At 50.5% G+C, this 22,387-nt stretch overlaps 1 protein-coding gene across 1 annotated transcript in view; it reads left to right on the top strand.

The window, feature by feature from the left end:
* The first annotated feature begins 1,659 nt into the window (after positions 1-1,659).
* IGSF21 (immunoglobin superfamily member 21) overlaps positions 1,660-22,387 on the top strand; it is a 150,811-nt gene continuing 130,083 nt past the window's right edge. The window contains exons 1-2 of the mRNA XM_077837572.1: positions 1,660-1,690; positions 1,995-2,107. Of these exons, the coding sequence (XP_077693698.1) occupies positions 1,660-1,690; positions 1,995-2,107 (144 nt within the window). The remainder of the gene's footprint in view (positions 1,691-1,994; positions 2,108-22,387) is intronic.

The following is a 22,387-nucleotide window of genomic DNA, read 5'->3' on the forward strand; positions in this document are numbered from 1 at the left end:
TCTATCCTGACTCAACACGCCTGCATGGAAAGAGGAGTGATGGGTCCATCCCTCTGCACTGGTGTCCCTGCCCTCCCTTGAAGCAGAGACAGCCCCCACCCAGCAGCTGAGCCTCCCACTGCTGCTGTAACCAAAAACCCTGAGTACCTTTATAAGCACCTGCTCCGCAAGCCAGACTCAGGCTGTGTAACTAATGTGGGGTCATGTGTCACCTTTCCAAGCAATCCCTCGGAGTCGCTGTCTGGGTGACAATTAATCCTGAGATTCACCTTGAGAGAAGATAGCAGGTGCAATTCAGCCTGATCCTCCCACCTGAAGCCTCCCCACATCACACACTGGACCTGTTGGCCTTAAAGAGATAGGACCCCTTTCTTTTATTTTTCTCCTTTAGATCTGTTGGCATCAAGATATATCGGGGGCAGGGAAGGATTAACTGTCCAGGTTGCTGGACAATTCAAAACACTGCACATTGATCTCATCAGCATTTCTGGTAAACCTCCCATTGATGTCAATGGGAGCAAAGCAATGCCAAGGGCTTTTGAAATGCTACATGTACAGCAGGAATAGGTTTCATTCTGCCGGTGCTGCTGTAAATCCATGGAACTCAGTGCTGTGGAGGTGCAAGATCAGAATGGCCCGAGTCTTAGTGTGGTGGTTGACACGCCAGGGATCAAATCAGGCACCTCGTGCTCTTTAAGCAGGTGTGGCAGAAAGTGATAGCCATTTTTATATAATTGTGGTGGACAGCATCAATGATTATTTTTCTATTTTTATTGATTTACATGTTCACAGTTGCAGGAAAGCATTGGAAGGCTGACAATCGGGGAGATCAGATAATTATTTAATGATAGTAGATGCTGAGATTCAAAAAGTTAAAGCTTTCTAACCTCTAAAACACAAATATTGGACGTTGCCTGTCAGAATATACGAAGTAAACGTCCCTAACTCAAACATTAGTAAGTTCTCGAGCAGCATTTTCCTTACTTTGCCTTTTTGTAAATTTTAATTTTTTTCTGGTTTGGGTGTGTGTGATGAAATTGACATTTACTGACATTCCCTGATAAAAATTGAATCCTTCCAAGTCTACCTACAAACCTGACTCAATTTGCACTACAGAGCCTGGCTCTTAAGCTGAATGCCGTAACAGTCCCAGAGCCCCTGTGAATGGGACCTAGACAGGAACATGTAACACACATACACTGATTGGGCGTTATGCTGCCAACTTGTGTAGCCATTTAAACCAGTGCAAAGAGGTGTAAAACGCAGCGTCGCTGACTCTCGTGATTTGATCACAAATCTTACAATAGCTGGTGTTTTACTTACGGTCCCAGCTCTGGGAGTTATGTGATTACACGAGCCTCTCAGCTTTCAAGAAAAAAAAAAAAAGTAACTTGCTCGCCCTCCTGTTTGCGGAGGAAACCTTCAGAACAGGGCCCCACCGTAAGCCGATCTCATGATTTTGAGGGCCTGACTCGTGCTATTTTTTGAACATTTGGTGTTGGCGATGCTGAGAACATTAACCCCCCTCGTGTGGGTGAGGGGCAAATCATTTATGATTATTCTTTGCATTACTAGGCCCACGTCGCGCCAGGCGCTGTACAAACACAGAATGAAAAGATGGCTGCTGCCTAAGAGGCTTGCAATCTAAAGAGGCAACAGATGGAGACTGATGAGGGAGTACAAGGGAACAGTGAGACACGTGGCAGGCCATAGTCTCTGCACAGCAGCAGTTGTGTTTCGCACCCCTGGCACTGGTGTAAATGACTTCCCCACAGGTAGGGCAGAGGGAAATCAGGCTCAATGATTTCCCCTTGAGGATGTGATCGTGTCTGCAGGAGGAGGAGGGAGAGGAGTGAATAGAGGGTGGGCAAGTGGAAGCCAGTCCGTATTTCCATCCCCACTTGGGACCAGTTTCCCAGCTCACTTAGGCCTGCGCCCACTTCCCAGCCCTGCCTTGGCTCATGTTGTGTTTCTCTTCCTCCGTTATTTCACAGGCTACCTGACTGTCAGCATTGAGCCGCTCCCGCCTGTGGTGGTCGGGGATGCCGTGACTTTGAAATGTAACTTCAAGACGGATGGCAGGATGCGGGAGATAGTCTGGTACCGGGTAAGTGACCGCCCGTTAACCCTCCTGTGACAGGGACAGGGTCAGGCAGGCTGTTCTTCCAGTGCATGATGCGAGGCCAGAGCCGTGCAGCTGAGGGATGTCAGAGGAAACTGTCAAGAGGTTTCTCGGTGATGGAAGCATCGATTACCCAGCCATAGCCGCCTGGTCCGATCTAAAAGGGGAAAAGGGGATGAGACGGGAAGTCTTGGGTTGGCTTTGTTTTGCTTTTAAATGAACGGCAAAGAAGTAGCAGTGAGATTGTTCCCAGGGCCCTTCTGATACTCACTCCAGTAGTTTTGTGATGCTCCCTTGGTGGGTTTTGGCAGTTTAACTAACAGGGCCTTGCAAAGAAAGGGAAAAAGCGGTGGCTGTTTATGTCTGCTGGCCACGGTGGTGTCTGTAAGATTATTGCTAAGGACAGGCCCTGTGGTATCAGGGCTGTTTGGAGCTGGGGCTCCTGTTAGCCCCACTGGAGAGAGGAGACTTCTTTGCAAAGTATAGATCTGGCTTCCAGAGTTCGGGGGGTCTGGATCTGGCATTGTACAGCTAGGGGCCAACTGCAAAGCTCTGATTTGGCTTGGAACTTTCCCAGTTTTTGGATCTGGGAGTTTCCGTCCAGCCATTCCGTAGTTCCCAATGTACACAAGTGTGGCCTTTCATCCCAAAAAAGTCTTAAACCAGCCATTGCATGTTATTTCCATGCTGGGGCAGTCGGCTGCCAAAGTATGCTCCTCTCGGGAGCTGGAAATGCATACCATAATGCCACGTCCAGGCCAGACACAATGTCAGTGGGGTCAGAGGCAGCTAGGAGTGACAAAGACAGACTTGCACTGTGCCCAGGGAACATGATCCTGCTGTCTTGTTGGGCCAAAGTGACCTCTCGTCAAGGAGAGGGCAGCCAGGTCAGTGCTGGGCAGAATCATGGGTGAAGGCTGGGGTAGGTCTGAATTGGGAGCAAAAGCCAATCTGGTGCCTGTAACTCTACCCAGGCGAGCACCAGCCAGAACGGGTCGTTTGCGTTCTTGACGACTTCACCCATCTCGCTTTGCCTGTGTTTGAAGGGAAATCAAACTTGGTGTTTATCTGACTTTCCCTGCGAATGGGTGGGGTGACAGCAGAGAGCATCTCTGGCTGGGGGATGAAACGGAGGGCTCGCACAAGCAGGCAAAGCGCTGTGTGTCGGTGCTATTTAAAACATGAAATCAGTGAATCGTAATGACACGTCAGAGGTGCCGCAGCGTGTGTTAAATGGACTGAGACGCATTTGAAACCTGGGGTCAGGGATCTCACTTGCACAGATTGCACAATGCATGGCAAGCCGCGTCCTCCTAATCAGTGGACAAATCCGGTGCCCATGGAAGCGAGGGACTAAGTGCAACCCAGGGTAAACCAGGCTTTGTGCAGGGCAGTGCTGGGCCAACTTCTTTCACAGAGGTCTTCCAGTGCACCTCAGTGCTGAGGTGCTATTCCAGTCGTAGGTCCCCACCCAGCTCTGCCGATACCCCTCAGCCTCCACTCCGCTGCACTGGAATTCACAGCTCTGCCAACACGCCTTGCTCCTTAATCTCAGCCCCCTGTATTGTACAGGCTGCAGCTTCCCCTGCTGTACAGGTTACTCATGTATCTCAACCTGTTAACACATAGTCCTGGGAGGCTGTGCGTTAATGGGGGAGCCCCTCAAACAACCAGCCAGTTGTGCCAGATGACGTCTATGTGGTGCCCAGCCCAGGTGTATGGAGGTGAAAGGTGGGTGCACTAGCCCTGGTACTACTTAGCTCCCCAAACACTTAACAGACAAACCCGTTTAGGTTCACCCATGGGGCAGCTTTATTAGCTTCAGGAGAGCTCCACCAGCCTTGAATTTAGCCCACAGTCCTTTAATTCCCCAGAAGCTTTTCCCTAACATGCATCCCTCCCTCCCCTGGCTGCTATCTTCAAAGAGGCCATGGTGGCTGCGCACGAGGAAATCAGTCTGACCAGGATTTTCAGAGGTGCAGAGGAGACGGGGATAGGAGTGCTGTGTTTTGCATTATGGCGGGGAGGATCCAGAGACTTGAGCAGGAAACACTGGAACAGACCCTGCCTTGTTCCTTCAAGGTCTGGGAAGCTATTCTCCCTTTTCCAGCGTTATTTGCATAGATGCAGGCTACAGTAGAGAGAGAAATCATCATTGTGTGTGTGTGAGAGAGAGAGAGAGAAAAATCCACCTGTGGGTGTGAGAGCATGGATCAGATATGTGGATGTGTTACTCCTGGGGGGGGGAATTCTGCGCCACTACGCATGTGCAGAATTCACGTCCCTGCAGATTTCTTTGCTTCCCCACAGCAAAATGACGTTCTGAGTGGGAAGCAAAGGGAAGCCACAAGAGCGGTCATGCGACTCTCCCCAAAAATATGTTTTGGGTGCCCAGGACAGCCAACAGAGAGGTAAATCACTGTGGGGCAGGAGGCAGGACTGGGGAAGACCGAGCTGGTGGCTCCTATCCTGTGCCGGCCTCATCTGCTAGTCCAGCTGGGCTGGGGAGGACGAGACTTTCTCTTCCTCTGCATAGTGGCGCAGAATGCCCTCAGGAGTAATGTGCTGATGATTCATGCATATGGGAGATAATCTAGATATTAGTTATATTAGATATTATCAAGATGGGAATCTTTCCAATAATTTCAGGGAGCTTTGGATCATGTCCTTGGAGAGCAGGTGTGAGCCAGGGGGCAGGATCAAGTTTCTTATTAGCAAATTTAGTGCCTATCACGGAGCGCAGACGCACCCGGCAGCACCTCCTGCTGGTTGTCTTCGGGGAAATAGCATCCAGCCTCCGGAGCGCCTCCTTCAGACCGGTGTCTCGCCGGACCCCAGTGCCCTTGTCTTGGGTGCCCCCTGGCAGTACCCCCACAGTTCTGGGTCTCCCCCTCCCAAGGGAACCCCCACCCACTATCCCCACCTCGCCTCAGTCTTAGGCTACTGCCAGTCACCAACTAGCCCCCGCTCGCTGGGGCAGACTCCAGTATAAGCCACTCATCACAGGCGAGGGGGTTTGGACCTGCTGCCTCTGCCTACCCGTGGCTGCCCCCGTAACCCTGTACCTAATAGGCCCTCCCAGGCCTGCAGCCTGGGACTTTCCTAGGTCCGAGCTCCCCGGCTCCCTGGGCCTTCCCCAGCCCTGCTCCCTATCTAGGTACTTTCTCAGACCTTGCAGCCAGGTCCTTCTCTCTCCAAGCTAGCGAGAGTCTCTACTGAACTTCTGGCTCAAAGCCTTTATAGAGCCAGCTGGGCCCTGATTGGGGTGTGGCCCCCAGCTGCTGCCACTTCCCCCAGTCAGCCGGGGTTTTACTTCCTTCCCCAGCCCCAGCCCTCTGTAGGGCTTTTCCAACTCCTTCAGGGCCGGAGCGGGTGCTCACAGGATGGACAGCCCTGAAAAGCTACGTCCTTGATTTATCCACAGAACAGGGACAGCACGAGCAGTCGCAATGCACTCCCCCTCCCCACCCACACCAATGTGCTTGGAGCCCAACCTGCAGGGACCACATGGAAAAGGCAGAGATGGTTTCTAAGGTGTGAACCGAAGCCAGTGGATTTGCACCAGCTGAGGATCTGGCCCTACAGATCTTTAATCCAATCTGTAACTTAATTTCTGATGGTCCATTTACTGCAGTCCAGACACCCAGCGACGAATGAGTGACCCCACCCCTCCCTTCCGCCTCTTCTTTTGTTCCCTTCTTTTTTCCATGGATCTTTCCACGGTGGATGCTGAAAGCTCCAGCCGCAGTCTCCTACTCACTTAAAAATGAATGATGCTCTTGAGTGAGCTGGTGCAGAGATGCAGGGGCTGTGGAGTTATATTTACACAATTTGTAAATCATTCTGACAAGGTTTTTCTGCAAGATGCTGGCACCAGTCGTGCAGGGCAGCTTCGTCACTTGTTTGGTTTGTTTTAAAGACGCAAGAAGGGCCCTTCCTTGTGGCAGCCCAGCTTCACACCAGCCTGGGATCAGGCCCATTGCTGTGTATATCTCCAATCAAATTGTAGGTTCACATTGCTTCCACCAGAACAGAGTGGCCCAGAAACAAACTATTTTCCTGCTTTCCAAGCATTTTGCACAGGTGGAAGATACCAGCATGTGGTCCTCCCTGCCACAAAGGTTAAGGGACCTGCCAAAAGCCACAACAGAGCAAGTGCCAAGATTAGAACTCACAGCCCCGAGCCTCTTGCTCATTGCACTCGACAGAGCTGCCCTCCGCACTTCTCAGCCACCCGGCAGGAAAGGTATGTGGGGTAGAACATGCTCTAAAGGCCTGCATCCCTAGTCAAGAAAGCACGTTTGTTTTTAAGCATGTGCTAAAGTCCCATTGAAGTCAATGAGACTTTAGCATGTGTCTAAGTATTTATCTAGAGCTGCCTCTTGTGTATCACGGCGGCATGGTCCATGGGTCCATAAAGGGGGCTGGTAGGATCCTATGCAGTGAAGTGGATAAGGCTCTATAAGGGTATATCTACGTTGCACCCTAAGTCTGGATCTGTGGAACCCGAGCTCCTAGACTCCATGTCTCCAGGGACGGCTCCGCACTTGAGCGTCCACACTGCAGTGTGAACCTGGGTTTACAATTGCTAGCCTCAGGGCTCGCAGCCATGCTAACATCCACACTGCACCGCACAGTCCTTCTGACTCAGGTCTCTGGCTTGACCTGCATCCACACTGCAAAATGACAGGGCTTGGACTCAGGCTCTGACCCACCCCCTGACCAGATCATAGGCCCCGGTTCCTGAGCGTTTGCTGACCCAAGTCAGACTGATTTGTGGGTGGACAGAAATGGGGCTTGGGCTCAAACCTGAGCCAGGGCTTAGTGTGCAGTGTAGACATAACCCGAGAAACCGTAAACAGGTGACCGACTAGAGGACTCTGCTTTGATTAGCCTTTTCTCTGAGCTAGGAAAAACAGCATCACAAGGGAGTGATGCAGCTTTGGAGGCCCAGGGATGATCTTTACTCCCTGGATTTAAATGACTGTCAGGAGACGTGTGAACAGCAGCTGCCACCCGGAAAAAGGGGGAGCGTTCAGAGATAAAAATAAAAGCCGGGTTATTTCCTTCCACCTCCTCTCTCGATGGCTGTTCAAAACGAAGAGTGTAATTTGCTTGGCCACCCCAGCACATCATCTTATCACCAAGGGCTGGAACGCATCTCCGAATGGGGAGGATTATGCAAATAGAAAATCAGCTCTGAAGAAAGTGGGCTAATCCAATATTACAGAGCAGGGCTGCAACTGAGCGGAAAAGGGAAACAAAATGAGGAAAAGAGAATGGAGCGGGGGCCGGGGGCAAGAACTCACCAAGGGTTAAATGCCCCTCTGTGCAAAAGGCCAGAACTGACGCACCAGTAAAGCCCTCAAGCAATGCACAGGTCCAGTGCTGCACCCTTGGCACGGGGCAAATGTCACCCAAACGGGGTGGACGTGATGGAATAACGGTGAGAGAGACTTGCTTGGCCAGCAGGACTTTTCTAACGCCCTAATTCTGAGCCCCGCTTATGCCCCGTGCTGTGCAACAGCTCCCATCACAGGGCTGCTCCATAGCACTCTGCTGCAGAAAGGGATTGCAGCCAGCCACTATCCCCAATGCAGGTGCTGAAGCCCCAGCTTATCTCACTGACTGAGATGAGTCAGTATTGGGAGAAGAGTCCTCAGAAAGTTGCGGGGGGAGGGAGTGCTCCCTGGGGGTTCTGCCCTCTCTGTGAGATTCCCCCTGCAGATGTCTGTATATTTACAGAACGGGCTATGCTGTCAGATGCACCTTTTTATGGCTATAATTGAGTTGAAAATAGGTGTATTTAACACCAGGTTTAATGGCATCTGTTTTTGAAGAGACACAGCTAGAGCGGTGCAAAATCTGAGCACAGACCAGCGTGAATTCAGCTGCACGGCAATGCTGTGACCTGTTCAATAAATGCGTCTTTCCACCCCAAAGGAGGCTGTATTCCAGTGGCTGATACAGTTTTGATATCGCTTTCAGCTTGGGATGAAAGGTGCTCCAGAAGGGCAAGACAGAGCTATGTTATGATCGAAGGATATTAGCCATGCTTTGAAATCTCTCTTAAGGACTTTAGAAACCCCTTTCACACTCTAACAATGTAATATGATCAATGCAAATGGTCTTACACATATACACAAAAGCCAGTGACTATGTATATGAAAAAGGATTGGAAAATATCTTTGTACCAAACAGAATTATATACTGGATAAAGAATAGCTTAAAGGTACAGAGCCCATTATTAGTGGAGCTTTGAACAATGAGGAGGTATCAAGAAAAAAAAATCCTACAGGAAGAACTCCTATTTCATCAGATGTCACCAGCCCAATTAGCCATCTCTGTCCCCCGCCCCTCCTTTGCCGGCAAACATACCACTAAAGAGCTGGGTTTTCAGACCCAGGGAAACTTTTAGTTGGCCAGGCTTCCTCTGATGAAGCCACTTCCCCCACTGTGTTTTTCATGTTCAGTCACAGAAAGTCTGCCAAGTGCTATCTGCGGGTGTTGGAAGGATTCAAAGAGTACGCGACAGCTGCAAAGTTTCTGAAAAAGTGGGTCAGGAGATGAATTGCATCCAGATCTCAGCACCCTTCCTAGTCTCTCTCTGTTGTAAGCCATTTCACTTTGCCCTTAACCAGTTTCCCAATAGGTGGTGCCCAGGTTTAAGAGATGGAGCTGCCCCAAATCTAAGCCACAATCAATACTGTCAACTTTCAGTCTCCAATGGGATAACAATATGCAGCTTTTAGGATAATCCCAGGGATATTCCAGATGGGCAGAGGATTTATTTTGTTTCACAAGTATTCACTAGTGACATCATTTTCACAAGCATTGGTGAATATCACTCCAGGCAACATTGTAGCAATGCTACTGTGGCCTCCGTGGTAAAAATGGAACGAGGATCTGCATTCTCAGGAGAAAAGCTCGGGATCGTTTCCAAATGTACCGTGGTGGAAATTTGCGCTTTGCTCAGTAAAATGGCGGTGGCGTTGCACTGAGAAAAGGAAAGTGTGGGTGGGGGAGGCAGCGGTTTTCTCTTTCCAGAAGCTGATTTTCTGCTTTACCAAAAACTCAGTCTGGGATTTTTGTTTATGGGTGGTGAGAACCGTTTTTGGCTCCTCGTCTAGGATGAAGCGAGTTCAGCAGTTGGCCAAATTACTTCTGGCTACCTAGATCCCTTTGGAAATCCCAGAGAACGCAGTTCCCTTCCTTCTGGCTGCAAAACATAGTTCCAGTACCTGTTTAAAGAACCCTATTGGCTTTGTCCCGGGTGTATTTTCTCGGACTTTTCCATAAGGGCAGGTTTGGCAATTACTGGACACATGCGCCTGCAGCCGCACCCCCAAGAGCTGTAGCCTTTTCAGCTCTCAACAACCAAACAAGCATGGGCTGTGTCTGTCCTTGGACGCTCCAGTGTAGCCTAGGTGCCGTAGTTTGCTTGGCGGCACTCCCCTCACCGTCTGGACTGAGCCAAGAGGAATTGGCTAGATCTGCATCTTAACCCGCTGTGGTCATTACAGATCGCAGGCTTTCAGAAGAACAGTGTAACCCCAAAGTCCTGGTCAGATTGGAATCTGCCTACTGGAGGCCTAATCCTGTGAGGTACTGAGTACCTGCAACTCCCACTGACCTCACTTCTGCAGATAGGACTCCAATACCCCTGCTGCACATCAGCTGACATATTCTTTGCTTCCTGACTGAGGGTCCAACCCCACAAACATTGTCCGGATGAGTAGTAACTTGACTCACATGCATAAGTATTTGCAGGGCTGGGGCCCTTAAAGAGCTGTGATGTTTCACCCCAGAGCTGCTTGCCCCCTGCGCGGTGGATGAAGCAGTATTTGCATGTAGCTGTGGGGTGCAAGGGGCTATTGAAATGTCAGAGAATCGACAAACAGCATCAAGGTTGGTAAGGACCATTACATTCCTTTCTGCCTTTTGAAGCCGGAGTCCCTGCTTGCAAATCTGTTTGCAAAGTCTGTATAATTTTCTGAGCTCAGAGAGAACACAGGGTTGTGCCAACAATAGAGCTGAGATCAGAAGAGATCATTATGGCATGGTACCAAAGGCTGGTGAGACTGCAGCTGGGATATCTGGGAACCGTGCTACAGAGAGGATAATGAAGAATCGGAAGAGGTGCAGAAGAGGGTAATTGGGCTGATAAAGAGTCTCCGGGGTTAGCATTACGAGGAGAGGAGAGGGTAATTAAGTTTATATTCATTAAAAAGAGAAGATTAAGATGGGACATGATTCAGCTGTAAAAAATCCTGAGAACAATGGAGAAGGTGGATGGCACGGATCTATTGCAGAAGGAAGACAGGATCAGAAACAAGAGGGAGCGTGAACTGAGTCGGAGGCAGGACGGCGCATGGAGGGAGCTCTGGGCAGCATTCTGATTACCCCAGGGTAATCGCACCATGAAACATACATCTCCCCAAAGGCTGCAGCTGAAAACGCACAGGCACCTACCATGGCAGAGGCCAACGCTAGGCACGCACAGGAGGTGCTGGTGCCTAGAATTGCAGATGGGCCTCATTAGAAGCATTGCAGTCTGGAAGGAGGAAACAGGAGGAGTAGAGGGTGGGACTCGGAGCAACTGACTCAAAGCTATTGTTCCTTTTAAAACAATAATTCTAGGGGCCCAGGTCTCAGGAGCGACCCTACGAGAACAAAGCAGAAGGACTGCAGCCCAACATTCATGGGCAGGCCTACAGAAGTGAACAAACAGAAAAAGAGACTTAGCCTTGCACCTGTGAAAGACCCTACAATACCAAGCCAGTGGGATGCAGCTAGAATTAATGGGCAGCCCTACAATAATTGATCATAGGCCACAGTGACTTTCAAGGATCACCAAGAGGTGCTGGAACAATTTTACAATTCGCAACCTTTTATTACAGAGCGAAAACATGCCAGCCGCTCAAGAGATTTGCAGCGTTGGAAGGAAAGCCGTCAACTAAGCCAGGGGCCTGCTGTTTAGAAACGAGGGGCGGGGCCAGGGCTGCAAAGGTTGGCTCTCCATGCATGCTGCTCCAGAATTCAAGCTGAGATGCATAGCTTTGTTTCAGGCCTGTCTCTGTCAATAACACAGGAATACAAACTATTCTGAGACCAAGAACTTTTTACTCACCTTACAGTTGGAACAATCAGACTTTTCCATTCAGACAGTGCGTCCAATTCTGTCCTCACTCCAGTTTTACATCAGAGTAACCCTACTCATTTCAGCGGAGTTAACTCTTGCTTTACAGCAGGGAAAGTGACAAAGAATTGGACCTTCTGTTCCCTTCCTTCCATCGTTTGAGGAACGTTGCAAAAAGCATTGTGATCTGGGGGAGGATAGCTCAGTGGTCTGAGCATTGGCCTACTAAACCCAGGGTTATGAGTTCAATCCTTGAGGGGGCCATTTAGGGATTTGGGGCAAAAATTGGGAATTGGCCCTGCTTTGAGCAGGGGGTTGGACCTCCTGAGGTCCCTTCCAACCCTGATATTCTATGATTCTATGATCTCCCCCCATACGCTCAGGACTTTCCATGTTCATACAGTTCCTTCCAGATCACTTGGTCTCTTGGGTCTTCCTTAAGCTCAGCAGCTGTTGGATGATGGTATTTCCCATGACTTCTACTGGCCAGACCTTTTAATTATATTCCTGACTAATGAAACCTCGTTTCCCTCTCAACTTCAAAGGTGTCCATGCTGCATAGCTATGGGCATATATTCTAAAGGCTTGTATATTTTCATTAGCTTGGCCCCATGGTGGCTCCTGTGATATTTAGTGGCTGACGAAACCCTCAATGGCATTTTCTGGCAGTTCTGGTGGATGTTCTGCTCTCTCTCCTTCTTCCTGTGATGGTCCAGAAAGCATGACAGTTCCCTACCTGGAAAGGGCCTAGGGAGCTACAGAAAGCCTGGCATTGAGCCTCTGAGACTCCAAGGAAAATTGGAACCAAGAGCCCCATCTGCTACTAAATCAAAGGCGGCTCTTGGTTCAGACAGAAGAGCAGCCCTGGAGAGTCAGGACCGACACTGAATCAGGCACACCAGCTGACCAGGCAGGGAAGCTGGAACATCCATCTACTCTGGGAAGCCAGCAAAGATGCTGAGACAAGATGCTCACTGGTCATCAGAGAGTCAGGACAGTCACTGAACAGGGCCCCCGAGCTTACTAGTTACACCTTAGAATCTCTCTTGGCTCTGCTTAACACCCAGCACTTAGGGATTGTTATAGTTAAAACAAGTTTATTTAACAAAGAACAGTAATTGCCAGCAGAAATATTGGAAACCAAGGGTTATAAAATAAAGTCATCACCTACATTCTCGAACCGAGACTTACTTCACTGGACAACCCCTCGTCTAATAAAAGTTAGCTTACCCCAAAGTCTTTCCTGCCACGCCTGGCTTAGATCCTTTCTTCATGAGGCAAACGCACCACCAGCTTACTTGCTAGGTGAAGGATGCAGACTCAGTCCCTGCCCCTACAGTTACAGTCCAAAAATCCATTGTCATCTCTTGCAAACGGGAACAGGACCCCCTCCTGCTGGTTTATTTCTTCCTGTAAATTCCCTCTCTTGAAGATTTCACAGGGCCTTCGTTGGCCTTTGGCTCAGACTGTAAATGGGCATCCATTGTAAACCCTGATTTCAGAGTAACAGCCGTGTTAGTCTGTATTCGCAAAAAGAAAGGGAGTACTTGTGGCACCTTAGAGACTAACCAATTTATTTGAGCATAAGCTTTCATGAGCTACAGTATGCATCCGATGAAGTGAGCTGTAGCTCACGAAAGCTTATGCTCAAATAAATTGGTTAGTCTCTAAGGTGCCACAAGTCCTCCTTTTCTTATTGTAAACCCTACAATTTATATGTAGCTAGACAGATAAATAAACATCTCTTGCCTGAAAGAAACCTGTTCATACCCGTCAGGGGCCAAGCCACTAGTCGCAGAACTTGTGAACGTAATTTTCAGTATATAAACCTAACTCCTTACGCGTTATCCAGCCTTGCAGTTATGATGATGAACAGTATGACACAGGCTTTGGTTAACTAATATGAAAATACCAGACCCAGGGAATCCCGGTAACCCTTATGCATCCCTATGCCCTCTGGCAGTTGGCCCTAAGAGGTCCCTGGCTCACAAGAACCATGTCCTGATATTTTGCAGTTGGTGAACCTCTCTGTGGCTTTTATCATTTTCAGGGTCTTTGGGTGAGTGGTGGAGCATACAGGTTGGTGCACTTCCCTTCCGTCTTTGCAGATCTAAATCCAAATAATGACTTACAGAACAATCAATAAGGAGTTTCTTGGTCTTGCATTGTTCTGTGCTTGTCTAAATCCCCAGAACTGTTACACAGTTTGGTGTGACTAGCAGTATGTGCTCAGAAGTGGCCCAGGACATGAACAGCTAAGAGTATTGATACAATAAAAGAAAAAACAGCTCTGTCATGTCGGATCTACAGATCAAGAATGTTCCTGTTCTGAGGCTCCCCCACCAGGCTCTGAAGCCATTAACTAGGACCCCAAACCTGTGGATTCCCCTGTGGGGTTGAGTTCAGTGGGATTTCATAGGGCAATGGGACACTGATTTCAGCAGGACTCCTCGTGGACATAAGATCAAATTGTAGGATTCTCACCAGGACTGTGCTGACTTGCAGAGAATGAGCCGGGGAGTGAGCCTACAGAAATCGACTCTGTGGTCTTTTTTAGAAATACTTGTGGGGTCACTGGGGGGGGGAGGAGGGAACAAATGCTGGCCAAACAGAGCAGGGTTGGGATTAGCTTCCATGATGCACAGCGAGCAGCTGTAATAGCTGGCAGCGGTAACAGAAACAACATTCGGCAGCATCTCTCTAAGGGTCGGCTCAACCGAAAATACAAATTTCTTAACCTAGATTTAGTTCTTTGTCATTTAGATAAAACGACCCCCTCCCACCGCACATGTAAAATCTCCTTCTTAATTTCCCAGTAATCTAGATCTCCTCCTGCACTACATGCGCCGTAATAATCCTGCTCCTCCTCTCTCTCCTTGCTGGACTCTCTGTCCCGAAAGCCACTGAGTTACATGGCTGCTAAGCCTTCCCTTGTGCTCCTCTGCCCCATAATCCTGCACTCAAGTATCTGGCTAGCTCTTAACCCCTCCCCCTCCCTTTTTTAGCCACTCACGGGTGCCATGTGCACAACCAAATGGGATCCTCCGACCCTGGCTTTTGCGACAGTTTACTGACCGTGCAAGCAAATAAATGTCTCCCTGGCCCTGTTGCTTGAGGGACGTGATCAACAAAAGGTGCCAGCACGAGAAGGCTCCTTTCCCTCCTCCACTTTGGCTTCCTTCTCTGCCTGCTCAGGGATCTACCCAAAGCTCCTCCATTTGCTGGCCTATTGTATCGTGTCCGTAGAAGCTGGAACACCCCTTCCTCTCTTCTCAGTGTGCTTTCCCTGGAAGCCAGGCAGCTTAAGGGCTTGAAGGAAGTGGTGCTGCAGGAAGCAGAATGTACTTGGAGGTTCCTTGCTGTTGGGAGTCGAAGATCAAGCAGATTTCTGGCCCAATGATTTTATATTCCAAAGGCAGAAGGAGGTGTGTGGGAGAGAGATTGGACCAGAACGCGGGGAGTCAGGGTGGGATTTATCCGTCTACTCTGGGGTATTTCTGGAGCGCTTATATACCCTGGTGATGTGTGTTGTAGAAATACCTTTGGGAGGTAAATAAAGCCTGCCTTGAATCCCGGTTGGACAGTATTCTGGTCCCATTACTCTTGTCCGGGCCCTCAACATCTCAATCAAGCCTTAAAGAAACTGACCCAGAGTCAAATTTTCAAAGCTGTGCGTGCAACGCCCTCTGTATGTGCTCCTCCTCGGAAAGCGAACAGACCCGCTCATTTTCTCGGTGCAGGTTAGGCGGCCACTTTGGAAAACTGGAAGATGACTCCTGAGCAGCTGCAGGCATGTGGGGCCAACAGCTGAGAGGGAGGAACCGATGCACTTGGACAAAGGACGATGGTCCTGGGAGAAGCGGGAGCTGGGGCTGCTCCTCGCGCTGGACTGGAGCCTCAAGCAGCTAAGTGGAAGAAGGAGTTTGTGAGTGTCTAAAACCTGTGATGGGTCCAAATCTCCTTCAGGGAAGTTTGGTCCCAGATCCAGGTCCGAACTTAGCCGCTGGCCTATTCCTCTGTAACGAGCGGACCTGAAAGCTCAGGTCTGAGTGCTCTCGATTCAGACTTCATGGCTCCGCCTCATCTCTAGCTAAACCAGAAGAATTGTTAATCAGCACGTTGGGGGCTTCCTCGTTGTTTGCTGGAAAGTTCATAATACTTAGCCCTTTAAATTAGCTAAATCCCTGTGGTGCTTAAGTCTCGAAGCCCTCCAGTGAACTGTGCATTACCATCCCCGTTTGACAGATAGGGACAGTGAGCCAGGGTGAGTGACTTGCCCATCGCCACGTGGCAGAGTGGGGATTAGGACTCAGAATTATGCAGCTTCTTGCTCTGCTTTCAGTTCACTCAACCAGGCTGAAGTGAAAGCTTTGCTCCAAAGGGAGCGGAGTCCGCCTCGTCGGAGCTGCTGTTCCTACCATTTTCTTTTCTTTTTTTAACCTGCTATTGCTCACAGATTAATGCGGAAATCATGCCCAAAGCATCCAGAGCCAGATCTCAGGACCAACTGTTTGGCACAGGACCTGAGGGAGAGGGACTCCCACCTTTATTCTCCTCCTTCCCTAGCCCAGTTCGGTCCTCGGCACAATTTAGAGTATCCACGAGGCTGCTCTAACTTTCTCCTGACTGCAGTGGTCTCTAAGGCTACACCCCTTCCCGCCTTCCCTTGGCCTAGTCCCTGACACGGGGGCCAGAAAAGGGTGATGGAGAGCTGGCTACCCGGGGATTGCTAGGAAGCTGGTTAAGCCAGTATTGTGGCCCCTTTTTGCCATTGTAGGGGCACAAAAGGGTTGTATCTGGCACCTAATTTTCCCCTGAACCTGTATCTTGTTACCCATATAAGAAATGGAGGGAAGGGTGTCGGGGGGAGCTTCCTATCTTTCCATCGGCCAGGTTTCCAAACCACGAGGCAGTCATTTTCTCAGCTCCACCATCTGTACTTGCGATGTATCTCAATGATATAAACATCTAGGACAATAGGAAGGTGAAAGGACACAATTCTTACCATTAAAAAAAAAAATCCCCAGAGAGATGGGCCCCCAGAGGTAGAGGTGGCTGCACGTTGCCATGGAGACCTCTTCCCGGCACTGACTGCCCCAGCGGGCGGAAGCGGTGTTCAGACAAGAAACCCCCCTTGATAGATGATATATATTTCAGCTGCACTTATCAGTGGTGGCCAGAGACGGCAGGGGGGCTGGATGGCCCCCTGGCTGCGTCAGCGCGATAAGGAACAAAGGGAGCTCGCAGCCTCTGGACGCAGTCATTAAAGGGCCTTTCCACGGGCAGTAGCCAAAGTCGCAGGGATATGGGTGAGAGCGACATAGGGCAAAGGATAGACCCAGCCTGCACTTGGCCCTCTTCACCCCATCCCCACTTGACTGGGCCCTGCTTAAAGTGTCAGCACGTGCAACCCTGGTTCCCAGTCAGTTCTTCCTTGCACTGAGCACAATACCAGGGGGTGAAAAGCTGCCTGGGGCTCCCACATCCTGTATTCTGGGGCTGGTGTGGCCTGAGAGGTAGATTAAAGCCTCCTCGGGACTGCTCTAGCTTATCTTCTGCTTCCCTTGGCACCCCTGTGGGCTGCGGAAAGCCGAGAAAATCCACTACCCAAGGTGTTCCAGCCAGGCCCCATTCCTACCAGGTGTCCCTTTCATGAGCAGAGCCAGCACCGACAGCTGTACAGTGACGGGAGAGCTCCCTACGTAGGGCCTGTTTCCGGACCCCTTTACACCACTAGGCTGAAGTAGCCTTAGCAGAATAGAGGAACAAATCAGCGCTGAAGTCTCTGTAAGCAGCTGGGAGACAGTGTTCTGTTACTTCAAATAGACCCCCCCACACACCTTGCTCCTGGATGGATGCTCGCCAGGAGAAATGTGTTGCTTTCCAGGTTTGGGTACAAACTTCAGGCCTGATTTTGCCCGACAGTCAAACCTTTTGGTGAGCCAGCCCATGCATAGGGTTCCAGTGAGCCAACCCCACCCACGGTACTGCTTTGGGTAGAAACAGAGACAAGCCCAAGTTGGTTAGGGTGATGGTTAGACTAATGGAGACTTCAACTTTGTGAGCTGGGTTTTGGGCCCGGTCCCTTACTTGGCTTTGAGGCTGTTTCCCCAGAGTTTATTTAGAGTTTTCGGCGATCTATCAGCTGCTCTCTGGGCTGATGCCCCAGGGCGTGAACCTATGTCTTCCAGAACTATCCGCATGAATCTCTACAAATTGAGCTAAAGAACCAGGCTGGCCACCTGAGAGCTGTAACAGACTCAAATCCTCTGTGGATTGGGCACAATGGGGGCTCTGTAACTCGCACTGACCACTGATTTAGATACGCACCTAGGAAATCCATCTCTGCCTAGGGCCTCAGGGGTTTACACGAGACTTTAGTGGTGCACAGACTTTGGATGTAAATCAGTGCACAGGCCTCCTGTAGGGTCTCTGAATTGGGGGGCATCTTACCCTTAGAGAGCTTGGATTGCTGCATTGAAATGAAAATCCCAGGTACTTAGCCTTTCAGATCTACAGTGCTTTCCACTCTTCTTCGCTGCTTTTTCCATGCCCTGTAGCGTACATGTGGGTGAGACAATGAATAATCCTCCAGCATCGGCTCAGCTTTCGCTTTTTCCGCCTTGCCTCGCATTCGGCCCACGGGTGGTTGGCTCTGTACATGTGCTGTACAGTGGACCTGACCTCTGACTGAGCAGCTCTGGGTGAAAGCTGCGTCTGGCTCCCTGGAGTGACGCTTCTGGTGCACGGTGTCAGCAGAAAACGCCCTCCTCTGCTGGATTTCCTGAGGCTGGCGCTTCGCTTGTGTCCTGCGAATTATGCCATCTTCTGTGCTGTGGGACGGTCTGTTGCCAGGCAGATCAGCCAGGGATGTACACGACGACTTCTCATCACCGCTTGCCTTCGGGCTGAGCAGCCGTTACCCAGGCTTTAAAAGGGAACGATGCCAAACAAACCTTCCTCTGAAAAGTAAAACCACCACGCTGAACCGAGCAAAGTGCGTGAACAACACGAACCGCGGGGGAGAGAGTGGGAGCCCATGCAGCTCCAGGGAAGGGCCTTTCTCTGGTTCAAAATGATATGCGGCAATACACAAGAGCGTGTTGCACCTTCAAAACACTTGGCAGGCATGAAGGGGCCATTTAAGCCGAAGTCCCCTCCCCTGCTGGTCTGAGAGGAGAGTTTGGCTTAGAAGTCGATGGCACGGTGTGGCTCATAAGTAACTAGATGGGGGGGGGGTGAGAGAGGGCGCACATGTCGGCACAGCTGTATGGGGGCGAGCAACATCTGTTGCAGGGGACGTGCTTTTGAGTGCACCTGTCGCCCTGGGCATGTTCAGAGGGGCCGTTTCCTGCGTGAGCGGGTGGCTGTGCCATTCGTTGGGCCCCTCCAGTGCACAGGGTCGCGCCCGCTTCCTAAGCACGCCTGGCACATTGGACATTGCTGGCAGCATTCGGCTCCCAGCTGCAGTGGATGCGCTCAAGGTTTTTGTTTCCTGGAGCCCGTTTCCTGCTGGCTCACACTCACAGGAGGAGCATGGAGCATGTTAACAGGGCCTGTGGGGGTGCAGCAGAGATGCCATCCTGGTGCAATAGACCTATTGGAGAAATGAACTATCTGGCTGGGCCTGCGGTCACTTCATCCAGCGTAGATGACGGCCATGCCACTGGGACTCATTTGCTAGCATCGGGCATCTTAGAGTCTGCAAACTTCCCCTGCAGCAAAGCAAGCTCCATTTTTACCTGGCCTGGCCTCTGTGAAGCTGTGTTGATCAGTGCAGTGGGGACAGCCTATTGGGTTATGTACCCGCGCTTCCCTGGTAGATGGGGAAGTAGGCCTTCACCGTCCTTGTCTCTTTGTCTCCAATGCAGGCATGAAATCTGAGACCTACCAACAGCCGTGCCCCATCCTCCCTCCCAAGAGGGGGCTATCAGCCCCCTTTCATACAGGACCAATCCAGCACTGATTGGCCTGCAGGGAACTGCTTCTTTGCAGCAGCAGCGTCTCTGCAGGAGGCTGCTGACATCTTTGGCGCTTTTGAATATTTTGCTTATTGCAGACAAGCACCTTGTCAAGTGGGAATAAAGCAGCGTTTGGAAGAAATTGCAGTCCGTGAGGATGTGGTGCAGCTTTCTCCAGCGTCCACATTCCGCGGTGTTTAGACGGTGCTCATCGCCATAGGATCGGATATGTTGTCCCACTCTGCCAGAGCCTGAATGGGGGAAGAAATCCAGAATATGCACTGAACACCCAGAATAAGGAAAGCTAGTCAGTTACTGCCACAGGTTATGTAGCATTAATTTGTTAAGGAGACAGGTTCTAGGCTTGTGGTTAGAGCAAGGGAACTGGCAATGGGGACTCCTGGGTTTTATGCACAGCTCCCTCCCAGATTCAGCAGATGCCAGCAGATGAGTCAACTCCTTCTGCTGGTTTCCCTACCTGTAATATGGAGTTAACTGTACTGTTACCTGCCTCACGGCAATGTGATTATGTTCTCCGTGCCAGGAATGCCTCTTTATGGAGGGAGCATTGTCCAGTGGGCAGAGCAGGACGCCTCGGCTCTATTCCTGAGGTTATCATAGACTCTCTGTGTAACCTTAGGGCACGATTTTGTGAATGCTTCCAGCTCATTGTGGGTGTCTCAGCTCCTTGGCTGTCAAAGTGGAGCCCCCCGCGGGTCTGACTGTCATAGCTGAGATTGACCATCATTTGGAGATGAGGATGTTCAGCACCTCTGAAAATCAGCCTCAGCTTCCAGTTGGGCATCCACTATTGAGGGTCCCAAAATTAACTGACAGGTTACAAAATGTCGCCTTACTATCTTTGTGCCTCAGTTTCCCCATCCGTAAAAATGGGAATCCTCTCTGCTTACCAGAGGCTGCTGTGGGGCTGCATTACTGAATGCTTGCTAAGGGCTCTGAGATCCTCCTGTGGTTCTGCAGCTCTGGGTGCAAGTAGTTTATTATGACAGAAGTGAGATAAGAATAAGTTGTTGGGGAAGGGAGGGAGATTTGGCTCTAAACTGAGGGATGGCTCAAGTTAGGAAGAGTCAAGGGGGTGGATCATGTATAAACCTGAACCACAGTGGGGTCCACCCTCGCACATTTCATCAATCCCTGCAGGACACAGAAAGGGGTGGAACCCAGCAGTGCACAGAACAGTAGTGTAGGGCGGGAAGTGAAGGCGAACGCCAGCCTCGCTGCAGACCAGATGCACCTGGGTGAACCTCCATCGGCTTCAGCAGAGCCTCACCCACATACGGTGAGTCTGACAGTGACCCACTGCGGGGGGACCTTAGACGGGGATGATTCACCCCATGAGGAATGGGGCCAGGACACTGGAGTTACCGCCTTAGCTCTGGCAGAAATCTAGTTGGATCTTCAATTGCCACGAGTGGCCTGTAACTTGGATATGCGTCATCCCCAAAAGCAAGGGGATATCGTTCCACTAACGGTGGCATGAATATCCTTCCTGGTAACGGATGGCCAGGGGAAATCGCACACTTGACAGCTCTTCCCTTTCCTAGCAACCCTGCCAAAGGTACTGCCCCCTACAGGCAGCGACAGCTCCCTGTGGCATGAGGAAGAGTGACCGTGCCAACTACACGCGCTCCTCCTCCGCTGTACTCCCTCCTTTCAGCCTTGCACAAAGTCACCCCAGTACCCTCTTCTTCGCTGTTCTCTCTCAGGGGCGTGCAGGGAAAAACAGCGTGTCTTTGCCAGGCCCGTAGAGATGAGAAATGGAGCTGCAGTCGCAAGACAAACTTCCGGGGCTTGGAGTCCGCTGATGCAGTGTTTGTTCTGCCAGAGCTGAGTGGCAGGAGGCATCTTGCTTTCCATTGTGATCCCAAGGGCCAGCTCATCTTCCAGCAGCCAGTGGGGCGGGAGGGGGTTATTTTCCATGCTGTGATCTCCTTGTGACGGGTTTCTCATCTAAGTGAAAGCGAGTGAGGATGCTGCCAATGCAGAGTTTAGGAATAGCGGGCACAGGGCAAGCTTCCCTACACGTCCATGCACCTTAATCCCTACGGGTCCACATTCAGTCTTCTGGCCCCTTGTTACGGCCACTGCATTTGATCTCCTGCCCCTCACCCCTAGAATCATGCATCACTCCATCTCTTCATCTCAGGCTGACCTGCAGCTCCCCCTGCTGGTCTGCCTCCAGCCAATAGGAGCTGTGCCTCCCATTCAGGCCCCCTGAAAATGCCTATTCTTTTCCCTCTGAGCTTTGGGCGAATAAATATATATAGCCACTGAGCCATGGCTGGATCTGGAGAATCCTTCTCATTCCAGGGTGCAATGAGCGATGCACAGGTGGGTGAAACTGGATGGGGATTTTTTTTGTTGTGCGTAGAAAGGCCCTAGGACCAGCTGCCCAAACACGATAACGTCCCTCTTCTTCGATCTGGTCCCTGTGTTGCCCACTGCACCTTAGCCAGCCCAGGTTTTGGTGGGCATGTGTTCATCTCTCCGGGTACTTGAGTGGCCTCCGTTCATCACCAGAGTATCTGAGCACCTCACACTCATGAATGTTTATTAGCTGTGCCTGGTGAGCTAAAGGAAGTGGCTGAACTGAAGTAGTGAAGTGCTTCTCTACGTGGGCACGCTCAGGAACATGAATCCAAATTAAAAGTGGATTAGCTGAACTGTATTAAACCCCTGAATTCACTTTGGTGAATTAAACTAAACCAGATTAAGAGCACCTAAATTCTGAATGAGAGCATCCACATGTGGTTTAATGTGCCTGAACTAATCCTTTTTAAATTCACACCTTCAGCTAATTCAGATTAACTTTCCTGAGTGTCCCCATGTAGCCAAACTCCACTGATTTGCCCCAGAGCGCACACACCACCTGTGTTTGACCCAAGCATTGAACACAGATTTCCTGATCTTAATCCAGAGTCCTAACCATTAGGCAACCCTTCCTTTCATTCAGGAACCTTTTGCAGCTTCATCAAAGCGCTGCATGCAGCAGGAGCTGAGCGTGAGATAGGTTAGTGGCATCCCTGCAAGCTAGCCTGTAATGAGTCTTGAAAGAGACAAAGCCGTCAAGCTGTTAGCTGGCTCAGGATCCCGGCTGGCTCAGGAGTCTGCAAGAGACCTTATTAGTGTGGTCACTGGCATGCC

This window comes from Eretmochelys imbricata, chromosome 18 (assembly GCF_965152235.1).
Source record: "Eretmochelys imbricata isolate rEreImb1 chromosome 18, rEreImb1.hap1, whole genome shotgun sequence".
NCBI lineage: Eukaryota > Metazoa > Chordata > Testudines > Cheloniidae > Eretmochelys > Eretmochelys imbricata.